Raw genomic sequence first — 23,719 nt, forward strand, 5'->3', positions numbered from 1 at the left:
CGGTGGAGAAGGGATGATGATCTAAGTGCACCTTGAACTTCTTTTGTGGTTCTTCAGTGTGAGGCCATCTGTCCCACAGATAAAGTTGGGACCAACCTGGGTCATCAGCAGGACAAAGATCCAAGCACAGCAGCAAATTTGCAACTGAACGGCTGAAACAGAAAAGAATCGAGCTGCTGCAGAGCTCAGAGAGCTGTGCACAGTTCAGATCAGTTTGAATGTTTCTCAAATTGTTTCTACGGTCTGATGTTTCATCAGCTGTTCTTTTGTTCCTGCTGTTTAAACTGTCAAATGAAAGAAGTGATGGATGCGTTCATCACCAACTGACAGACAGGATACTTTCTCCTAACTTTATTTAAACACATCCATGTGAACAAAGCTGTGCAGGCTTAATATGTTTTATATGCTTGTTATATTTACATCTTTCTGATGTCTTTAATCATTCTTTTATTCAAAAATCAAAAAGAAGACTCTTCTTGGGTGAGGTGGAGGCAGAATAGGCAGGGCCTTCTGTGATCAGATGTAATGAAGTACTTTTACTCTACATCATCAGCTGCCTGTACAGCTATACTGCTGTACTTCCAGCTGGAATGTAGTATTTCCTGTTTCTGGATTATTCACAAGGTTTCCTTCTTTCAGGATGCCTTTTTGGGAATGTTTCTGGAATATCTTGTGAGGAGTTTTCTGGTTTGTTAAAGACAAACTGAACCAAATCTCCTCTAACATTTTCTCTACCAGGCATTTTATTTTTTATTAGTCAAAGTATAATAAACCGTATTTGTGTGGAACCTTTAAACAGACTCACAGCTTTTTGTTCTGTTGTTTTCATGTTTTTGTTAATAAAGTTTGCCAACAGAAATTGAACAAGGAACTCTTCACGTCCACATTTACGGGATCATTTCACCTTCTGATGTCAGTTTGATTCTTTTTGGACAGAAATTATAAAAATATGATTCCATACCAAATAATCAACTTTTAAAAATTATTTACACATAAATATCTTTATTTTAAAATATGAAATCAGTCTGTGGGCTGCAGAACTGGTGAGACTGATCAGGAGTCCATCTGGTGTGCTTCAGTCATTTAGATCTTCAGATTGAGTGTGCAGCAGCACTGATCCTCCTCCTGGTGGCACTCTGAATGCTTCAGAAACATCACGTTGGAGAAGTCTGTCCAGTCTGAAACATTTAAACGTTCAGGCAGTAAAGTCCTGTCCTGGGTCTGCTGCTCACAGGTGAACATGAAACAGCTCACACAGGAGGCATGCAGGAGGCTGTCACGTGGCTCACCTGGATCTTTCCACATGGAGCAGCAGCTCCGCTCTGAGCTCCTCGCCACATCGACAGGTAAACTTAAGGCTTCACCTTCACTGCTCGGCCCTCAGGCAGCTGCTCACCCATTTCTTCTGTGACTCTTCTGCAGGTTTACTCTAATGGTGATGTTATCAAGAGAGAAGGTGAAGCTGTGCCATGTGCTGCTGTAAATGTACCAAGTACTGCTGACCTCAGATTGGTCCAAGGAGGATCTGTCTTCACCTGAGAGGTTCAGTCCTTCTTATGTTTACACTCTTTCAGATCCAGATGTCCAATTTGTCTCTTCCCACAAATCCTTCTTTTATTCCAGGTGTTCTTCTATTACCAGGTATCATGCTGAGGTGAATGAAGGTAAGCTACGTGTTCCACGTGTTTCTGTTTCCAGGTGTGTTACTTACAGGTGTGCATGTCGTTCATGCTCTCGCAGCGCCTGCAATGGACGTAGCAGCACCACACAAACTTGCACTCGCAGCGCTGGACGTGTCTGACCACGTGTGTGTTGTATCCTCTGCCGCAGCACAGCAGATTACAGCTGTCCGGCCCCGTGGATGTCCGGTTGCACCGGCGCCCTCTGGTGCCCGCGATGCCCCGCCGCCTGTCCTCCAGACAGTAGTTTGGAGACTTGTTGAGGAAGATGAGCTGGTGTTTGTCCACATGGAGACGCCGCTGGTCCTTCCACTTCATCTTCCTCTTGGATCGCTCCGTCACCTGCACGCTGTGCTCGTATCTGTCCTTCAGATACGTCCCGACCCGCTGAAACGGCGCCATCGTCCTCCAGCATGTCTTCACCGCGCAGGAGCCAGAAACACCGTGACAACGACAGTCTGTGGACATCGTCCTGTTGATCGCCTGCAGGATGCAAACAGGAAGTTAATCACACCTTGGACCTTTAGACTTTCAGCTTTAGTTTGAGTCGTCGACGTTCACCTGTCGCCCGGCCTCGCTGTTGTGCTGGTTCATGGTGCTCAGCGTGTAGCTGCTGCGGCTCGTCGACATGTTCTTCAAGGTGTGGTCCATGAACTTGCGGCTGAACCACGTCCCGTACTGGATGTGATCTGAGCAGCCGCCCCAGTGCCAGCCCTCTGCTGCTGAGCCGCCGCCCCGCAGCCGAGCATCGCAGCCGCACTCCGTCATGTTGCCCTGGCTGCAGGAGCGCGTGACGGCATGGACGAGCCCTGCTGCCATCACCGCATAGATGAACGCTGTCTCTTTGGTTCCTGCAGTGACAGAATGGGCAGACATGACACTTATTTCAGGAGGTTTCATGAGGTATACTTTCATCGTCTCAGATGCTTCTTTGCTCATTGGTTAACAATCTTCACCTGATTCAGAGTACCCCTCAGAAATGAAGGCAGAACCACTCTGTACTGGTCACACTCCAGCTGCTTTTATCTTTCAGTCCAAAACTAAAAGCAGTCAGTGTTAGCACACAGGCAAAGTCCTGTCAGTTAAAATTCACTGGCTATCTAATAATTTAATATATAATTAATAGATTTTATATTTAAAAGTGTATTAAAATAAAATATTTAAAGTCTGTGTAAATGTTTTAATATTTATGCTTATTTTAATTTCATATCATCACTTCACATACATTTTCATCATCAGAAGAAAATGGATGGATATATGGATGGAGGGTTTTTCAGACTGAGGTGCAGTCTCTGTGAGTTTCACAGTCTGTAGTCTCTGTAAAGTCTCATATTCAGACGCGCTGTCTGAAGTATTCTGGTCACATTGAGGAAGTGAAGAAATCATTTATCGCTAAGACTGGTATTGGTGCTAAAGGGAGCGCTGCCCTCTACAGGCAGAGACAGGAACTGCAGAAAAAGATTTAAACGATTTCTGAAACCTGAATTTTCTGCTTTGAAGTCTGAAAATTTAACTGAAGGAGAAAATTTCTCTCTTTGATGAATTTAATTTACAAGTCATTGAATGAAATGAGGTCATGTGACTACATTATGGGTTTATGTGCACTCTGACCATCACAGATACACATAAGTTTGTTAACCAGTGTTTTTCCTCAGACTGTAAAAGCTGATTTTACTCTCAGCGACCTCTGACCTCTCACACTGTGACCCTTGATGGTGTTACTGAATGCCTTGTTGTTGTAAAAATTCCTACTCTATTTACCCTTTTCCTCACTCTGCCTCACCTAACCAGACTTATTTTGTTTCCTCTTTTACTGTCTCTCGACTGGTTGGCTCTGGAGTTTGTCCCCTAATTAAACTCACCTGGCGCACATTATACAAAAATCGAATCTATTCTCAGAGAAGCTGAGCTAACACACGCCTGAGTGGAAAAAAATACATGGTTTCAGTCAGATTCATTTCAGCCAATCAGAAGCAAGCTAAAACGGCCACTGTTCAGTAGGATTCTGTGGCTGCTTTTGGAGAGCTTTGGAACAAATAAAGTTTCAGTGAGCAGTGGTGGTCAAGTTACTTAAAAACAGTAATTAGTTACTTCTCCAAATCACTTTATTTCTCCGAATCCCTTTACTTTAGTGATTACTTATTTTCAAAAGTAATTAGTTACTTTATTACTTAGTTACTTTTTAAAAACATGATAAACAACCTGAATATGTAATAAAGCAATAGACCTTTCAGCCTAATTCTATTTTTTTCTGCATAATCCATCATATAATATTGAAAATTCTCTTTTTAAAACTTGTTTTATTAGTTTTAATCTTTTAACTTTATGCACATTTCATCAAGCAAAAACTAAATTATATTCAACTGTCTCTGACTAGAAGAATTTCTTTTTACATTTAAACCAGATTTGAAAACCAGATTTAAACCAATCTGCATATTCCAGCATATAAAATAAATTATTTTTTGTGTTTACAATCACTCTTTCAAATAAATGCAAGTTAAACACAGCAAAAAATGAATAAAATCGAAGATTCAGCATCACTTAGCCCTGTCGCTCTTAAATCTTATTTTCACCAGTTTCGCAGGAGTGGGGCCGTCGCAGGTTTTCCCAGTGCTGCAGCGGTCATGTCAATGGGGAGGATCTGGGGATTTCTCTGTGAATTTCACATTCCTGTGGCAGCGTGCTGGGTGCTTGCTATGATTTGTAGTTTAATTTTTTGCTGTAGAAAGAAGTTTTTTTCACACGCAGAGTGTACAGCAGACACTAATGAATCAAACTCAAAGTAAGGTAAGTACTTCCAAGCTTTAAACACCGCACGGTCGCACTCTCTCCCGCACTGTTGATCTGCACACGTCTGTTGCTGCCACGGACGTCGCATGCTATTACGTCACTGTCATAAGACACTGACAAACAAAATCAGGGTTTAGTAACCCAGTAATACAGCCAGTGGCGGTCCTAGCCTGTTTGGCGCCCCGGGCGAACACCCCCCCCCCACACACACACACACACACAAAACATATTAAGGATTGTACATTAACATAAAACTGTTGTCGGAACCACACTGAATTTCGCCATAGAAACACACACATGAAGAGAGAGAGAGTATGCATAGTATGCAAACAGCTACCAAGCAGCCATCATAATTTGTCATACAATGAGAACGGGATGAATCAACAACTGACAATGACTAATTAATATTAAAATCTGTAACATAATGTATTGTTTGGAGTTTAGTCTGTTACTGTTGCTATTTTTACCATTTCTTCTTGGAGCAACTGTAACGCACATAATTTCCTTAGGGATTAATAAAGTATTCTGATTCTGATTGTTTCAGGATGACCTGCCATATCCAATGACACATCTGCTTACCTGTATGTTTTGCTCGTTTTTCTTCCTCTTCGTTTCTATTTTTTCTAAACTGAGCACCTGATGACTTTGAACTTTTCTTGTCCATCTTACGTTGGCTTTAATTTTGCACTCCAGTATGAACACAAATCCCCCAACTCGAGGATCACCACAACATGATCTAACACACCTACACCTTAGTTCACAGATTCACTTTGTCTAGGGTTTATTTCTGGGATTTCACACAACCCAGGATTCAAATCATGAATACATAATGGGCTTGGATTTACATCATTATGAATGAAATGTGCACTATTTGGAAGCAGCCGGCCCCTCCCTTTTCGACGGGTTGTGTGTGAGACTTTAAATCATCAAACTATAAATTTTAAATTGTTATTGATCCCTTTACCCCTGGTCCTAAAGTGTATATTTATTTTCTTACTCTTCTTATATTTATTGTTTGTTTACTTGCACTGCTGTAACTGGAGCCTCGTCGTCTCGTCTCTCTATATACTGGCCTGTATGTAGCGGAGATGACAATAAAGTTTACTTTGACTTCAGCAGCGAGCAGGCGCACCGAGGAAAAACATCGGTGCAAATTATAAGTCTGTATCATAATGTCTGGTGTTTTCGTGTTTGTTGGTTTGTTTTTGTTTTGTTTTATTCTGCGAGTTGGTTATTAGATGCTGCTCCAGCCAGTCAGTGAATCCCCCGCCGCCCCGCCCTCTCCTCCCTGTGGCGCACCTCGCAAACGGAGGGCGCCCTTACTCCCAGCAAATGGGCGATAGAAAACCGATCGGTGCCTATGCCATTCCCAATATGCGCTGGCTGATGTGGGGGCAGCATGAGTACGAGCAATTTTTTATTTTTATTTTTTTGCCGATGCCCCTGATGCCGCCCCCCACCACGATGTCGCCCGTGTCGCCCGTATTAAAAACCGCTACTGAATACAGCGTTCTTACGGGAAAGTAACACTAATCTAATTGCATTTTTACAATAGTAATCCTTTACTATAATCATTACTTGAAAAAAGTAATCGGAACGCGCGTAACTGCCCATCTCTGTCGATGAGTGAAGCCTGTATTTGCTCCATGACGGTCCTGCTTCACCTGAGCAGTCACGCGTCCAGGTGAATCAGAGGGAGGAGTCCCCACCCCCGTTAAGTGATCTTACTCACCGCTCGTGAGCTCGTGCCCGAACACGGGCACCTTCTGATTGGTGGAACAGTTCCAGCGCTCGTGCCTGAACTGTCTCTGACACTCGGCCACCCCGAGGCGCGCGCCCTCCCGGACTCCCGGCAGCAGGATGGACTTCCTGCTGCACAGCTCGCGCTGCCGGGGGCTCAGAGACAGGTTGGAACACCCCAGCTTCTCCACCAACCCCGGTGACGTCACACCGAGCCACCTGTCGACAGAAATCAGCAAAACTTTATTTAAAATAAGGAAAAGTTCAGACAGCACACCTCTGATTTATTCATTTATTACCTGTCCATCCTGCACAGGTGTGAAGTGAAGCACTAACTCTGACGTCACGTTGTGCAGCGTTCCTGGCTGCGGGGTTGCTTATCATACAGCGTAACATCTAAATGAACGCTTGTATGTACCTGAGATGTTCCGTTATTCGGGCCGAAATCGATAAGAAACTTCGAGAGTGTGCTTATATGAAACGTGTAAATACTTGCTGTATTTATACTAAAATAAAACACATATTAGAGAAAGTGGTCGCTGTGTATGTGTGCCCCCCATCTGATTTCCGAGCCCAACCCCCCCGGCTCGGCGCTCATCTGCGCCTTTTATCAGGCTCTTGGCGTAGAGCAGGTCTCTTGCGCGCGTGCGCTGCTGCTGCGGATTAGAAACGGTCTGTGCACGCGCAAAATTCGGATTCTTGGACATTACCGTGGAAAATCCGCGCGTTTCAGCCAAAAACGAGATCCAAACCTCATCAGCTGAGTGTGTGAGGGTCACAGAGAGGTCACACCGAGTCTGCGCGCATTTCTGTGAGCGCGAGAAGCTTTTAATGAGCACGAAAGAAGAGGCGCTCTTTAACGACACCGTTAATGCTCCTGTAGGCTGAGCCGGTGAATTCGCTGTTTTCCAGGCGGACTCTGCACTCAAGTTCTCCGCTGCCCTGCAGCTCACAGCCAGCTGGCTCCGTGTGCTCCTCCGGGAGCTTCATCTCCATAAACGTCTTCACGCATGACTCTGACGGCTCCGTGCCAGCGCGCGCTTTGGCACGAGACAGCTGAAGAAAACTTGGGCTTTTATTTAGCGTGTGTGTGTGTGTGTGTGTGTGTGTGTGTGTGTGTGTGTGTGTGTGTTTGTCATTGGAGCTGTGTGTGTGTGTGTGTGTGTTTGTCATTGGAGCTGTGTGTGTGTGTGTGTGTGTGTGTGTGTGTGTGTGTGTGTGTGTGTGTGTGTGTGTGTGTGTGTGTGTGTGTGTGTATTTTGTAACATACTTACATCCAGCTGCCCCTGCAGCACAGCGGGCACACGCACACCAGCAGCAGACTCAGAGCGTTCATGTGTCGGACTCCGCAGTTCCGCGCCTCCATCCCTGCTCAGCTCCGCATGCTGACAGCGACCCGGCCCGGAGCAGGCTCCTGAATCCCGCTGAAGGAGTCCTTTCGCTACTGTGCTTTCCTCGATCTGCAGGAGAGGAGAAGCACCTTGGACCAGTCCCAGTCCCGGACGGTTCTCATTGGACCAACTCAGGACTCAGCAGCTGACGTCAGAGCTGGGCTATAACTGGCTGGATGGGTGAGAGGCTTCATGATAAAAAAAAACTTCGTGCTGACATCTGATCCCCGAAAAGCAAATAAACGACGGAACACAGTAGAAAAAAAAAATCTAAAAGTGGCTGATTTTTGAATGAGGTTTGGTGAAAACATTTTAGTTATATAAAAATAAAACTTTAAAAGATTAAAACTGAAACGATTTTGTGAACTTGGAAAGCAAACCAAAATGCAAAAACGATACGGAGGAAATATGCTTTTAATATCTGAGATCAGATTTCATTACAACTGATGAGAAAACGTGTTTGCTGAGAGTCACTGCTTTCAGAAAGTTCAGAGTTTATATTGTAGTGCCTGTACTTAATAAAGATTAAAACTAACTAATAACACCGAAACTATTAAAAACGAAACATTTTTGAAATAATGAAAACTAAAGGAGTAAATTCTCCCTGGAAACTAAACTGAACTAAAACGAAAAAGTCTAAATGAAATAAAAAATAAACAATATTTAGGAAACAATAACTCTGTTGTTGGATTTTTTTTTTGAAGAATGCTTGTCAAAAAAACGTAAAGAAAAATTTCTTAAAGCAACTTTTGTCAATATGACCAAAAAATGCAATAAATAAAAAATAATTTATTTCCTAATTCTGGAGCTTTCAGCCTCCTCTGTGGACCTCCAAAAGTTATTCAACAACCTAAAATCTGTCCTGATGAAGCTAGAGATGATAATAACAATAATAATAATAATAATAATAATAAAGAGAAAAAGATGAGTTTTGTCCACTGGTGTTTTATTAAATGCTATAAAGCCATAAGTGAGACGGTGTTTAAAAGACTGAGTGGTTGTGGTTGTGAATGTGTTCACAGTTCAGGATTAAAAACTTTTGTTTGACTTTTTGTTTTTTGTATGAAGAGCAGAATGAGCACAGTCATAAAAAATATTAATTTCTTCTGTTTTCAGCTTATAAAAAGACACATTATACATCTGTAGAAAAATATAGAAATATAAGCAGAGTCATAAAAGATGCTTCTGTCACGTGATGAAGAGCTTTCATCAAGTCTTTGGAGTTAAAACTGGTCTGACATACAGAATCGATCAATCAGTGAGGCCTGAGGCTAAGTCTGAATCAGGAAGCAGCTGCTTGAATCCACGCTAACTCATATCACTGTCAAACACACGGGCCAGCGAGAAGCAGCTGGTGCAGTCAGCAGAATTATGGTAGAGGATTTTTCTGGTTCTGAAATGGAAAATCCCAGCAGAAGGTCAGAGATTAACAGTCCTGCTGCTGGGACTGAAATGCTGAAAACTTTAAACATCTGCGAGCAGCAGGAACCAGCTGAGCGATATCTCGAGTAACCTCTGCTTATTAGAAGCCAGCAGCTGAGTCTGAGACCCTCAGCGTCTCGTCGGATTGGTGCTCCTGAGCTGCACAGTGAGGCTTCTGTTCATTCTGAATAATCCACCTCCACCATTGAGTCCCCCACCCCTCTCTGAAGTCCACGTCCTGGAGGGGGACAGGTGACTCTCCCGAAGGATTCACCTGGCCCCTCCTAGGTGTTCAGTTTCGGGTAATGGGACACAGGCGGCTCAGAAGGATCTCAGAGTATACTTGGTTCACTGGTCCTCTAACACGATAGGTTGTGGGTTGAGACCCCGCCTCCTGCTCCGTGTCTGGCAGGGTTGATTGGCTGCCGAGTGTATGCACAGTTCTCTCTGTTCTGGTCGTGTTCGCGGTGGACGTTCTGTCACTGGAAAGTTTTGTGGACCAAAACTTCTCCACCTGAGAAAACAGAGCAGAACATCAGCTGTGAGGACTGCAGCCCTGACCACTGGAAGCACAAGTTGTGTTACCTCGTGAAAGTGACAGGCACAGCGTCCCTGCAGGAACTCTTTGTATCGACCCATCGTGATGCTGAACGTGTCAATCACTTCGTACCCATGATGCTTGGCGGTGGTGATGATGTCGTCGTTCTCCCTGTACAGGTCCTGTATCTCTGTCTGAAATATTGATCAAAGAAAGCAGCTTTAATTCCCATAGAGGGGTATGAATGACAGCAGGAACAGGAACCTACCAGACTGAGAGACCTGATCCCGTCCACAGGCAGATGGAAGCCCATCCCTAAAGACTTCACCACCACCAGGATGTTACTGAGAGATTTACTGAGGAGGGACAGAAGTAACCTCACGTTACCATAGAAACCAGAGTCCTCAATAACATTGCTAATCCCGAACGCTAAACCCCGGGTTACTGTCTTTACTGAAAGGGTTTCTCATGTTACAGGAAATGCAGGACTGGAGTACAGGTGAACCTCAGGGATCAGCGTTAGGTCCTCTGTTCTTTAGATCAGTGTAAGCCCATATGGAGATAACACTGTGGTTTATACTGTATGTAGGTGGTGTTACACTGTGTCTCCTCACTTGTCCAGCACTTCACTGACTGTCCTCAGGTGATTGGTGTTGAGCCACTGGACTCCTCCCACAACCAGAACTGTTTGGTTAGAGTTCACCAGAGGCTGAGACCTTAACAGACAAGAACAAGAAAAGTCACCTGTTAAACATCTCACGGCTTCATGTAACATGCCTCAAAAGTGGATTGTTAGGACCTCACCTGTTGAGCAGCTGCTGCAGAGCCTCCCTGAACGTGGGTCGCTGCTTCTTCTCCAGCCAGAACTGAGGATAGTACGAGTAGCTGACCAGAGTCCGTCCTCTGTTCAGGTTCCTGTAGACCAGCGTGTCGTGAGCTTTGTCCCAGTCCTCCAGGGTGGAGTTCACCCTCTCCATCAGGAAGTACATCATCCCACGATTTGTTGAGTCCCCGATAAACAACAGCTGAGGAGCAATGAGAGAGCTGGTGATGTACCTCCATCAGGACGACTGCCACAAACTGAGACATCTGAGATGGACTGGTTCAAATCAGCTGATCAGGTGACCTTACCTTTCTGTCCTTCATACAGTCCTGCAGCAGTGGGTGGTCCACTATTGGGTGATAACAACCATCTGCCTGCCAGGAAACTTCCCTCCAGTCGCACGTCCTGTTGTCAGAACAACTGAGGCATGGAACAACCCAGCGTCCTGTCAGGCAGGTGAGACACACAGGTGAGGTGGCGAGAACAAAAAGTCACTTGACTTAAATTTGATGTATTATCTTAAGGAAGCAGTCCACCGGCAGGACCTCAGACCTGACACGTGTCCCGAGCTGCAGGCATTACGTTGACTCTGGGATTCGCTGTGGGGCTGAAGACCGCAGGAGCGATCTGGCTGGACCAGCAGACCGCAGTCCTGAACAACAGACATCAAACTGTGACAAATTTGCAATCAGCACTTCCAGGAAGTTCTGAACCTCCTGTGTGCGATTTCTGACTGCAGTACTCTGCAAATACTACAAACTGTAAATATAAAATGGCAAATGGACTGGGTCTTTTTTATACTTTATTTTATTGTTTTATATTGTTATTTGTTGTATTTTTATTCTTTTTAATTTTGTGAAAATTAAGCACTTTATGATTTTTATTTCACAGAATTTTATCTGTGAAAAGCGCTATATAGATACATTTTATTAACTTCTTATATAGCATTTTTCTTCTGTATCTGAGCACTCAAAGCATTTTACACAAATTGCCTTAATCACAAGCACTTTTTTCGATGCCCTTTCGTGTAAGTACTTTCTATCTAACATTCATACGCATTCAAACTCCGATGGATGCATCGAAGAGCACACAGACTAAAGCAGATGGGGATCAAACCACCTACTGATAAGTAGGTGATCTGCTCTACCACCTGAGCTACAGCCACCCCAAATAACACACTTTACCACCCAGAACAGTAATAGTGGAGGAATTGAGATGTTCTGGACACAGATGAAGAGGAAACAAAGGAACCCTCAGAGGAAGCGTCAGTCTGAAGTTTCCTTTAAAACCTGAAACTGAAACGAGTTTTTACTATTTTGTTTAATAAACACTTTACAGCTGGTTACATTGGTAAATCGAATAGATTCTGTTTTCTACTCATAGAAAATTACACATGAAAAACTTAAACACATGACTGCACCATCTTTTGTTTTAATCACTGAGTTTGATTCCCTGCAGGGTCAGAGGTCGCGTCCATCCCAGTGAGCTTTGGCCTCTGAAAGTAAATCTGCTGTTTGAGATCTGAAGCTTCTCGCTGTCAAACACCACGTCTTCTTCTTCATGTGCTCACTGCTTCCTCCCTCAGAGCTTCTCTTTCATCCTCCTCTGTGGATCCGTCCCCGTCCTCCTCTGCTCAGAGGTCAGGAGTCAAGCAAAGCGATCCACGCTCACCTCAGAGTCCCCGTGGGAGCCTCCAGGTCTGGCGCAGACTTCACAGCCACCGCCATCACAAACGCTGGCTCTTCTTCTTCTGCTGCTGTTGCAGGTTTCGTCGTGGCGGCGTCACATTCCTCACGTCAGCGGCACAGCTCGCAACAAAGTGCGACAAGAAAACTTAACAGGGATTTTCTTGTTCGTACCTGTGCTCAGTGTACACGCTGCTCCGAGATCATCTCCAAACACACCGCCTCCAGCAGCAGCGGACCGTTTGAGGCCTCGCCGCCGCCACGTCGCCCCCAACTCTGACTTCATCGAGGCCGCGGCCACGCGCTCCTCTTCCTCACTCGGACTCAGAACAGCAACAAGAACTACAGCTTTTAAAACTGAGAGAGATGTGAGCCTTTCCTTCTGATCAGAATTTAATTTCTGCTTCAAACTCTATCACAACGCGACGAGAGAGCACAAATGTCAGTTTAACCATGGCGTCAGCTTTTGTGTAAAAGCAGCTACTGAAGCCTGATGATGTCAGATATGATGTGCAGTAAAAAATGATTTTCTTTGTCAGAATCATTTTTATAACTTCAGAGGCAGGGCTTTTTGCTTTTTGCCTGGATGATAAAAGAAAACTGTATTTTATTTTTTTATTTATTATCAACTGGGAGTTTAAATATGCAAATATAATAAATCATTTTCAAATCTCGTGTCCACAGGATAGGACAGAGCTGATAGAGTGCCACAGAGCAAACGCCAGATCACAGGTCTGAAACACTCGTCAAACATTAAAAACTAAATGAATTTGTAAATGAATGTGTTTAATGTGTCAGAGTGCCGTAATTTCCTGCTGATAATGAATGTGACGTGCTGTTTCATGCTTAAACCTTATTATTATTCCTGAACAGGTTAATTTTTTGGATATTTCATCAGTTTGTAAACAATATTTTCCTTCATTTTGGAAATCAGTGCAGTTTTTATTTTTAGTAAATAAATATTTGATTTTTTAATGATCACACTATAGTTCATTTCACATACACTAGATGTTTATGATGTACATTATTTACTTTTAAATTATTTCTAATAAAACAAGAATAGAAACAGGGGAGACCAGGTGTGGTTATAACATGGGAAGAGTTGCAGCAGCAGGAGTTGCACCGATTAGGGATGAGACATCAGGGTTCACCCACTTCTATCCCTGATTTTAAATGGGGGTTGTCACAGGCATATGCGGATATTACTGAGAAAACAAGAACAGGAAAATAATTTTTTCACACAGCTGAAGATTAAAGATGATATGACTTAGAGTACATTAGTACTTAGTGAAGCACTTGCTAGTTTCAAACCACTATGCTAATACAATTAACTAAACAATGACTGACAGGGGTGGGGTGGATTGTAACATGGAAACATGGACCGAGAGGTGTACCTGCTGATATTTGACTGACTCACTCTTCAGTCAGATCAGTGATGAAGGAACACAATGAGCTGATACTGCAAATCATTGCAAACGCTGACACAACAGCGGCCCAACAATCTTCCCCGTACTGGTTACAGGAGCAGCAATAAAGTTTTCTGTGAAGCACAGGAGAACCAGCCAAGCAGCAGACCCGTGTCATGGACTGACTCCACGTCAGGCAAGATGACAAGGCAGAGAATACTAGCATAGCTGCCTCAGCAACAGAAAAGCTTTTTGTGTCAAGGTACATTAAGTGCTATTCTTTCTTTGTTTCAGGTTCAAAAGACAGACGAGGAAGGAGAAGCAAAAATGCAAGAAAGAATATGTCAGTGAGGAATGAAGGCAAAGAGAAGCAAAAGAAAAAAAAACCTGCCACAGAAGTGTCGAACTCTAACGCTGCTGAGACAACTTGTTATAACATGGCACCGATTTGCACTTCAGGACAACCAACATCCATTTATCATAACTGTGAAAGGGATTAAGAATGTACACACACACACTGGCACTGATTTTTATACACATAATAAAAAAGCTTTCAGACCTAAATGCTTTTCACACGGTAACTGTTCCTTAAGCATTCATACTGTCACGAAAGTTTGTTCTAGTACCGTACACTAATTTACACACAGCGGTGTGTTTGAGTCGTAGTTCAACACCATGTTCTCTGTTTTTGCTTCTTTTATTTAACAGCTAACGCTGGTAGTGTTGTAACAAAGGAATGCCGCGTATTAACCATGTGAGAATGTGTGTGTGTGAGTGTGAATAAATAAAAGAGAAAAAGACAAACTGCTGAACATGAAAAGAGGATTCTGAGTTTTTTCTCCGCCTGCAGGAATGAGGTGTGGGTGGGGTGGGCTGTTTGTGTGGTGTCAGCTGGAATCCATCATAGAGGAGCAGAAACACTCCGATAATCCTCCCATGTGATTGCAGAACTGATCTCAGGTCTGAGAATCTTGGTAAATCCGGATCAGCGCTCATTAGATCATCTGAGCCGCCGCCGCCTCCTGTGGGAAACTCAGACCTCCAAACGGAGCAGTGGGTGGAGATGGGAGAGGAGGAGGTCTGACCAAACCAATTGAGAAGAATCAAACACACACGCAGCAGTCCAAATACATTCAAAGAAACATCTGCAGCAACATCTGCCTGCTGATGGGGTTCATAACTGGAGAAGTGGAGGTGTGGAGGCATTCACACAAGATGCTTGGACTGAACCATTAGTGCACATGCAGTGGGGAGGCTCATGCAGGCCTGTAACCCAGAGCTGGAGCAGAGGTGGACATGAGTGGGTGGAGACAGCTGGACTCAGACCAGCGCTTCAAAAGCCTCATCAGCTCTGAGGCGGGTGGAGGGCGGAGGGCAATAGCAGAACACGGCATTGAGGAAGATCACGACAACGAGCAGTGGAAGATGCAGACTTTAAATACACAAGGCAAATGAGGGAACAGAGCACAGCTAAACATAGTCTAACTAATAAGACAGGGAAGCCAAACACAACATCCTGCACACAGGCCAGGAGACTATCAAAGTAAAAACCAAGGTAAGAGCGAGGGACAGAGAGAGAGAGCGAGGGATGGAGAGACAGTGTGAGGGGAGGAGAGAAAGACAAACATAAATTACCAGACATGTTGGGCTACACAGTGAAATAACAGGGAAACAGACAACTTAACATGGAGAAAAGACTGAGTTCAAAGAAGGACACTGGGACAGGAAACTAGACACAAAAGGACGGGGAATGAAAAAAGAAAACCTCCGATAACAAGCTGAGATCTGGGGATACAAACAGATATCAAAAGTATAACCAAAACAAGGACCTTCACCTCAGAATATTATATAAACCAAAATCAAAAATCCAAAAGAGAAAAAATCCAGGTACAAAACCCAGGATCATGACAGGTGAGGGCGGAGGGCAAGCGCGGAGCTGGGTGCAGCTCAGGGCTTGGGAGTGGCTTTGTGGTCGTTCTCTGAGCTCAGCATCATCTGAAAGTTGATAAATAAGCTGCTGCTCTGCATTTCCACAGAAACAAACAGGCCTAATGGGATCATGCTGCAGACACGAGGTCAAAGGTCAGAGAGTTGCAGCCAAAACATTTTGTTCTGTTTAGGTTACGAATGAAAAGCTGCTTCACGCTACCACTCCACATCCCACACAGTCCAGAGAGGGAGGAGGCAGAGCCTCCAGAGCATGATGTTTCTGATACTGATCCATCAGCTCTGGCTCACCCGCCTGCAGAGACAGGCCGGAGGTCTGAGACGTGCTGGTGTGCACAGGTGTTCTCAGAGAGATTCACAGGTGAGATGTCCTCACAGAGTTCCAGCATCACAAACACATACAACAACGAACCCCCACCCTGCTGTCTCTGAGCCGGCCAGTGTTCGTCTGTCTTTAGCTGACCAATCAGGACATGAACATCTGCAACAATGAAACATCGGGATGACACATCTGGACTGAGCTACTGCTCTCACAGAGGAGCTGAAGGAGTGGGTGGGTGGGGGGACCAGCTAGAAGTGATTTATTCAGACTCACAATGAGCTTCAAACAACAACTACAATCCTCACAATCAGCACACGTCTCTGGACTCTGATTGGCAGCAGCTTAGGATCCAGGGTCACATGTCTTCAGGTGAGCACAGACACAAAGATTAAGCTCAGCAGCTCCATCAGATAACCAATGAAGACATGATTGTAACATGATACACTCACACACACACATACGCAGGAGTGTTTATAGTGAGTCTTTGTCTTCACTCAGTTTAACCTGCAGAAACTCCCGAGGCCTCAAAACTCTTATTGTAATAAAAATAAAAATTATTATTAATTTTGTTATTTTTATTGTTGTTGTTTTTATGTTTTTGCTTTGATGCAGTGTTATCTTTAATTCTCGTCAGCAGACTCGACGTTTTACTTTTAAATGTGAGTACAGGTTTGATTCCAGTGTGACTCTGCTCCCACCTGCTGGAGCTGCAGATTGTCTGCAGAGAGAAGCAGCCAACGCCCACTCCTGAGCACTCCACAGAGTCATCACACTTCAGTATTTCTCCCGTTATGTCTTCCTGTCTGAGTTTAGTTATTAGTCTTTGAGTGTGTGATGCATAGAAAACACATGCTAAACACAAGCTCACATTCATGCACATATCAGCAAACATCTACACTGACTCTGACTCTGACTACTGATCCTGGATAAGTTACTGGTGACCTGATGAGCCTGCTGGTTGAGCATCAATGAGCGCTGTGTTCTCAGGGGCCAACCAAGCCCGCTGAACTCCGCCCTCTTTAGCTCTAATTGAGGCTCACAGGTGGATCAAAGGTGGATGAGAGGGGGGCAGCTGGAGGGAGATGAAAACATGAATCTGAGAGGGATTGGGGCTACGTGGGGCCCCACACAGCTTTAACCTGCATCAGGTAAGATCACCTGTTCAGGACCTGAAACTGATCCAGATTAAAGCAGATTACCGTCTTCTTCCTGAACAGACTGAAAGCTGGGAGCTGTTTGCTCACTGGAGATTTAACTGTGACAGAAAAGACTTACAGGTTACCTGAAGAACATCATCTGAACGTTAGAGACAGAAAACCTGAATCCTCTACACCCTGAGCCGAACACCAGCAGCTCCTCACACACTTCGCTTCATTCTGCAGATGTTCTTGTGCAGTCCTGAGAAACATCCATCTGAGGTCACAGAGGAGAAGTTGATGGAAATGAGTGCAGATGTTGGAGAAGCATCAGCTTTGCGAATGCTTGCTCACGCTTTGCCGCAGGCGTCGAGCTGTTAGCGCCGCAAAGGGATGTGAGAGGAATTTAAAGGCAGAAACAAACGGAGCCAACATTTCATTCTTCTCAGAGTGTCGAGGTCACGTCGAGATGGTTTACTGAGACCTGGAGCAAAGCCCAGAGCTTTTTTATCAGGCTGATCAGATTCAATCAGATTTACTGAAGCAGTAGAGTGTGAAGGAAACAGATGTCAAGACAGACAGAGTTTTCTGTGCCAGGCCTGCTCTGCTGTGTTGCTCTCTGAAAATCATAGTTACAATAAATGACCAGCAGATCCTGCCAAACTCATCTCTTCACCTTATCTGTACCCTGACTTACTCTAAAAACCAGATAAAAGATAACAAAAAGAGCCAAAAAACAACCCAACAGAGCTCAGGCAGACACTCACCTGTCCTACCTTTGCAAACACTGGAAACTCAAAAAGGGCTCAAACATCCAGGCAACAACTCACTTTGTCTAACTGGAGTAAGCAGAAGGTTTGAAATCAGACGTAACACACAAAATACACCTGTTCCAACCTTGTTTTACAAAATCCCGGACAAACCCCCAAGTCATATAATTCTTATAATGGAGGGGTGAAGCATCAAGGAAGGCAGAATGAAATAAAATAATTATTATAAAAATAACAGTGAATTCTGTATGCCTGTGAAACTGATGTAATAATCAACACAAAATAATAAACAACAAATACATGTGCCCCTATCCTGGGTCATTTGACTCAGCATTTTGAGTTTTAATATATTTTGATGTTTATGGTTTATGTTTAAGTTCATTAGGTTATATAAGTTCATTTTTATTATGCCTAGGTGGCTGTTATTGTTCATTGTTTATTAGATTACCCTAGTGTCTTCACCTGGTGTGTTTACATTTCCCTCGCCCTTTGTGTTTCATGTCTGTGTGTCCAAGCTTGTGTTGTGTCTGTGTCTCATTATGTTTCCTGTTTTATTTCGAAGAGGTCTGGTGTCCCATGTTCATTGTGTTTAGTTTCACTTCCCCTGTGTTGTCATTAGGGATGGGTTTTATCTGATACCAGTGCCAAACCGGTACTTTTGAAACGGTGCCGGTGCTTAAACGGGCTGCTGCTGCCATCATCATCCGTCATCATTTCTGCTACACTGGCAGGGCTAGGGGCCAGGACTCTACTCTTCGGGTTCTTGGGGGATGTTGCTAACACCAGGTCCGATAACAAGCACCACACCCGCAGTAGACGTGCTCGGTGTGAGGTCTTGCAGCAAGCTATCAAATATGGTGCATTTCTCGGTTTTTAAAAAAAACGCTATGTCTTCTCAACACCATCTATTCTGACCATGGTAATTCAAGAGGAGCAGCAATTTTAGCTCTTGATGCATACAAAACCTTTGATCAGGTTGAGTGGTTTTATATGTTCGAGTCATTACGGAAGTTTGGGTTTGGTGAAATATTTATATCTTGGGTAAAATTAGTATACGCAAATTCAATCTGTTCAGTTCTCACAAATGGAGAGAGGTCGGCGCCATTTCCTTTGCAGCGCTCTGTTCAGCAGGGCTACCCCCTGTCCCCTGCTCTATTTGCTCTGGCATTAGAGCCCCTTGCGATTAAGATAAGAGCACATCCAAAAATACAAGGGCTCTTGGTCGGAGGGGTTGAAACTGTTATTAGTTTGTACGCAGACGATGTACTATTATACCTGCGTAATGCAGAAGAATCTGTACCATCCCTTCTTAATCTGGTCACCTCATTTAGCAAAATTTCAGGATATACAATTAACTGGGTTAAAAGTGAACTTGTGCCTTTATCTAAAACCGGTTTGCCAAGTTTTCTTTGTAATGTTCCATTCAAAATAGTTAACGACCATCTCACATACCTTGGATTAACTGTTCCTAAAGATCCCAAATAAATTTTTAGCTTGAACTTTGCTGAATTCTTATCAACATTAAAGCATAACATCGAGTCATGGAAAATTCTTCCCCTATCTATGGTCGGTCGTATAAATTCCATAAAAATGGTCTCTCTTCCTAGATTTCTGTATCTTTGCCAAAATCTTCCTATTTATCTTACTTCCTCTTTCTTTAAGGAGTTGGACTCAATTATTACTTCTTACATATGAAACAACAAGAATCCTAGGATTTAAAAACTACATCTACAAAAATCCAAATTGGAGGGAGGTCTGAGTTTACCAATATTTAAACATTATTACTGGGCTGCAAATCTAAGAGCCTTGACTTTCTGGCAACAGACATCCCCAGTTCTTGGTGATTTCAACATCCCCTTTTGGGTTAAAATGGAGGCTGACATTGTAAGGGACTCCTCTCTAAAGGCCCTGCTTTTCTCAAAATTAGGGAGGGCTGAGAGTCTTAAGAAACTGGGGTTTGTTCTGAAACAATCTGTGCAGATTTTAAACCAAATTAGAGGTTTTTTTGAACTGCCAAACTCCTCTGTGCAGGCACCAATATGTGATAACCATGCCTTTTTGCCTCCTTGGGATGATAAATCCTACTATGTTTGGAAGGAGAAGGGTTTAATCAAATTCAAAGATCTTTATATAGATGGAAAATTTGCATCATTTAATCAGTTTAAGCAAAAGTTCGATTTACCGCATTCACATTTTTACTGTTACCTACAAGTCATTTTATGCAATCCAATATGAAGAATTACCAAGATATTCCACACGAACATAACCTTTTTAAGGTGTTCCTGAGCCCTCCTTACTCCAAACATTTGATTTCTACAATTGTACATTTGTTTGAAGTGCACTTCAATGCTCCAGCATTGAAGTGCAGACTACGAGGATAAGAGATGCTTGGAGGGAGGAATTGGGCATGGAAATATCAGAGTCAATGTAGGACAAATGCCTATCAAAAATTCATTCCTGCTCTGTTAACAGCAGACATCAATTAATACAATTTAAAATTGTCCATCGGCTACATTATTCCAAGGTTCGGATACACAAAATTTATCCTTCAACTTCCCCCATATGTGACAGATGTAAAACATCAGAGAGCACATTGGCTCACGCTTTCTGGCATTGCCCCTCATTGATCAATTTTTGGTCCAAAATATTTAATTGGTACTCTAAAGCTTATGGGATTTCCATCTCACCCAATCCAGAAATTGCAGTTTTTGGCTGTGTACGTTCCAGAACTATCCCTGCGACTGTGCGGGTGCCAATCGACCTTGGAATGATGATTGCGAAAAGACTTTTTCTAAAGGAATGGTGCTGCTCCTCCCTCCTTCAGTGTCTGGCTCAATGACATGTTATCAGTCATTCAGCTGGAAAAAGTTTGATACCTACAAACACCTGCAGCAAATGTTTTCTCAAAATCCTGGACTCCGTTTTGTACTCACCTTGAGAAAGCTCACGTTGTATAAACATGTACCATGGCACTGCAATTTCCCTGTTTATTACATATTCATGACATTTAATTCATTATGGATACTGGTAGTTTCTAATTTTAATGTTTTCTTTCTTTTTCTTTTGTCTTTCTCTATAGATTATTATTATTGTGCTATTTCTTGCCCTATCATCTCAGCGCCTGAGCTGTATTTGTTTGTTGATGGGGTTTTCTATGCTGAAAAAATTAAAATAAAATATTGGGAAAAAAAACGCTATGCTACGCCAGGTGTTTCATCAGATTCGAGGTGTTACCTCCTTTGCACAGTATCACCTTAAAGCACTTGTTGCAGGCTGCTGAGTTTGCATCTTTTGCTGTGAAGTACAGCCAGACTTTTGACTGCTTCGCCTTGAGCATGTTTAATCCGTAGCTCTGCTCTAAAAGAACGTACGTACCTGGGCCTGCCTACTATCCTGGGAAAGGTAAAATGATTGGCTAGAATCCAAAGTGTATGACATCTCAGGAAAAAAGCACCGAAATGTGCGCTGCTTTTCGGTCTGGTTACTACCGCTTATGTCAGAACATACTGGTACCCATCCCTAGTTGTCATTATGTTCATTCCAGTCAGCTGTTTCCCCATCTGTTTCCACTTCCCCTGATAACCTCCTGTGTGCATTTAGTGTGTGTGTTTTCATTCATTCCTCATCTGATCGTCTGCTGTCATGCCATGTTCCCAGGTCTACATGCCAAGTTGTTGCGTTTAAGGTTTTTCATATCAGGGTTTCCTGTTTATGTTCAGAGTTGTTTAATGTTTAGCCTTAGTTCACCCAGTTTAGGTTAGTGTTTAGTTTTGCCTTTGCCCCTTGTTTGGTATTTTTAAAACCAGCCTTTAACAAACGGCTCGTGTTCAGTAAATATCAAGTTTGTCTCCACGCTTTGTGTTCTCTGCACTTGGGTCCACCTCCTCACTCCACACAGTCTGCTTCAGCCAGACTGTGGCAAAACGTTGCTGTAATTGGACCAGAATTTGTGCATTTTGCTGTAAATGATGAACATCCTGATAACAAAGCTCTCTGAAATTTCCTGATTGGTTGTTTCCATTTCCATCAACGGCATCGAAGAGCTTGCTGCTGTGTTTCTCACCATTTAGCTTTCAGGGATTATTCAATCAAACTATCACAGAGTGGGAAGCCAGGTGGGAATTAGGCCTTATTGTTATCGTCTGGATTTTTCAGGGTAACGTAACATTTCGGGGCTCTTCCGGGATTCTGAAACAGGAAGTCCTCTGTGTCCTCTGTTAGCTTCATCTTTGGTGACTAACGTGACGAGAGCAGCTTCAGCAGACCTGATCAGACTGATGATATAACCAATGTTCCCTCTAATTTTTCATGTGTCTGAGCGAACACACAAACTCCCTGAGCGGTCCCTTGAAGCACTGTGAGCAACAGCAGGCGTGTGCACTGTGGTCACACCAGCATCGAATCCATCCAAGTTACATGGTTTATTAAAATAATCAAATTACAGCATTTACATTTATGTTAGACTACTTTTAATTAACTGCTTTAGCCCACTTACAATGAAAGTATTAAAAAAAATCTTGTTCATGACCTTTGTAGTATGTTAACACTATTGGAAGTAAGACAGAAAGAGTTGAGCGTGCATGGGCAGAAATGTTGAGAGCGCAAGCAACACATTGCTGACACATTGCGAGCGAGCGCAAATGCAAAACCTGAGCGAGAGGGGCTGCTATTGTGTGTGTGTGTATGGATAATAGCAAACACTGAAATACATTTTTTGCACGCAGCAATGAAGTTTGTTCACTCAAATTTAGCTTTTCTTTACGGTGGCCGTGAGAGGCCAAACGGACTGCAACTTCAGAAAACACTTGCAAAAAGAAAAATGCTGCAAAAAGAAAAACGCTGCAAAAGCACACACAACACAACGGAAATGTTTCTGGGGACACAATAAGCGGACGGACCAGTTGCACGAACCAAAACATGCTAACAAGTGCACTGGGACAGGGAGACACTTCAAAGAAGTGGAAGCGGAGCGGCCAAAGAGTAAACTTTCAAAAGTAAGTTCTGAATATTATGTCACTTATTTATGTGCACATGTTTAATAATGAAGAACATTAAAACATTGCTGTTGGCCACATGCCGGCAAAGTTATGTGACATTAGCGATGTTTGTACTTTGGGTTAACTTTGTTTTAAAGCCTTTACTTTATATGCCGTTCAATAGTTGACCTTAATCCTACAGAGAATGTGATGATTCTATGGATAATTAAAGTCAGTCATATATCCACAAACACAACAGGCTGAAATTCAGTGATGCTGCTCGGTTTGCAGTCCTGAATATCATGGCACAAGCAGGATTCACTGCACTGTTAATGTTAGCTATGTTATATTGCTGCCTCTGTTCGGTGGTGTCGAGCCAAACGGACTTTAATGTGTGTTTGAACGAGCTGACGGTTCACTCGTTAAGCTGGAAGAAAGATGCTTTAATCACAGGAGTCACACATGTGTCCACTGTACCATCTGGGAACTCTTCTTGTTTAGCACTTGTAATAACACAAACACTAAATCCTCCTGTTTGTAGCAGTGTATACACCTGAGACTGTCACCTGTCTGTCTGTCCTGCACTCTCTCTCTGTTTCTTTCTCTCTGATTGTGTAATAAAAGTATGAACATGTGTTTATAAGTTACACTTGTGTTTGAATCCTGCAGCTTATCACACATTTGATTTCCATGTGTGACAACTGCAAGTGTCCAGAGTGAGGACAGACTGAGGGACCCACTGCTGCACATCATCTGTGAGGCTTTGCACCCCTGATGATCCACCAGGACAAACTCAGCAGTGTGTGAGGAAGAGGAGAAGGAAGAGCCAGCAGCAGCTGACAGATGGAGAGAATAGACAGACTGTTCCCTGTTTGTGAAGGACTGCTAGGAAAGTTTAAAATAACTAATTGTCTGTCCTGAATCAGTCTTATTAGGTAATGTTCAAATAATATTATCATTCCAGTGTTTTCAGTGTGGGAGAAAGTACTCAGGGCCTTAAAGTTACACACTATGAAAGGCAGCAACGACTTTAATGTTCAGAAACCTAAAGTATGTATCAGCAGCAGAATGGAGCTAAAAATAAATGTTTGTTC

At 43.3% G+C, this 23,719-nt stretch overlaps 2 protein-coding genes across 2 annotated transcripts in view; both read right to left on the reverse strand.

Annotated features, from left to right (window-relative positions):
* Positions 1 to 351: 351 nt before the first annotated feature.
* Positions 352 to 7,875, reverse strand: wnt16 (wingless-type MMTV integration site family, member 16). Its single transcript, XM_026147133.1, has 4 exons — positions 7,484 to 7,875; positions 6,202 to 6,428; positions 2,241 to 2,530; positions 352 to 2,162 (listed from the first exon to the last, which is right to left on the reverse strand). The coding sequence occupies exons 1-4, from the start codon at positions 7,573 to 7,575 to the stop codon at positions 1,704 to 1,706; spliced, it is 1,068 nt and encodes a 355-aa protein (XP_026002918.1). The 5' UTR covers positions 7,576 to 7,875; the 3' UTR covers positions 352 to 1,703.
* A 450-nt stretch (positions 7,876 to 8,325) lies between these two features.
* The window catches only part of cped1 (cadherin-like and PC-esterase domain containing 1), a 28,129-nt gene continuing 12,735 nt past the window's right edge, over positions 8,326 to 23,719 (reverse strand). Inside the window, exons 15-21 of the mRNA XM_026147219.1 lie at positions 10,936 to 11,035; positions 10,692 to 10,828; positions 10,365 to 10,585; positions 10,175 to 10,276; positions 9,829 to 9,916; positions 9,608 to 9,754; positions 8,326 to 9,536 (exon numbers count right to left, since the gene is read on the reverse strand). Of these exons, the coding sequence (XP_026003004.1) occupies positions 9,315 to 9,536; positions 9,608 to 9,754; positions 9,829 to 9,916; positions 10,175 to 10,276; positions 10,365 to 10,585; positions 10,692 to 10,828; positions 10,936 to 11,035 (1,017 nt within the window). The 3' untranslated portion in view covers positions 8,326 to 9,314. The remainder of the gene's footprint in view (positions 9,537 to 9,607; positions 9,755 to 9,828; positions 9,917 to 10,174; positions 10,277 to 10,364; positions 10,586 to 10,691; positions 10,829 to 10,935; positions 11,036 to 23,719) is intronic.

This window comes from Astatotilapia calliptera, chromosome 17 (assembly GCF_900246225.1).
Source record: "Astatotilapia calliptera chromosome 17, fAstCal1.2, whole genome shotgun sequence".
Taxonomy (NCBI): Eukaryota; Metazoa; Chordata; class Actinopteri; order Cichliformes; family Cichlidae; genus Astatotilapia; species Astatotilapia calliptera.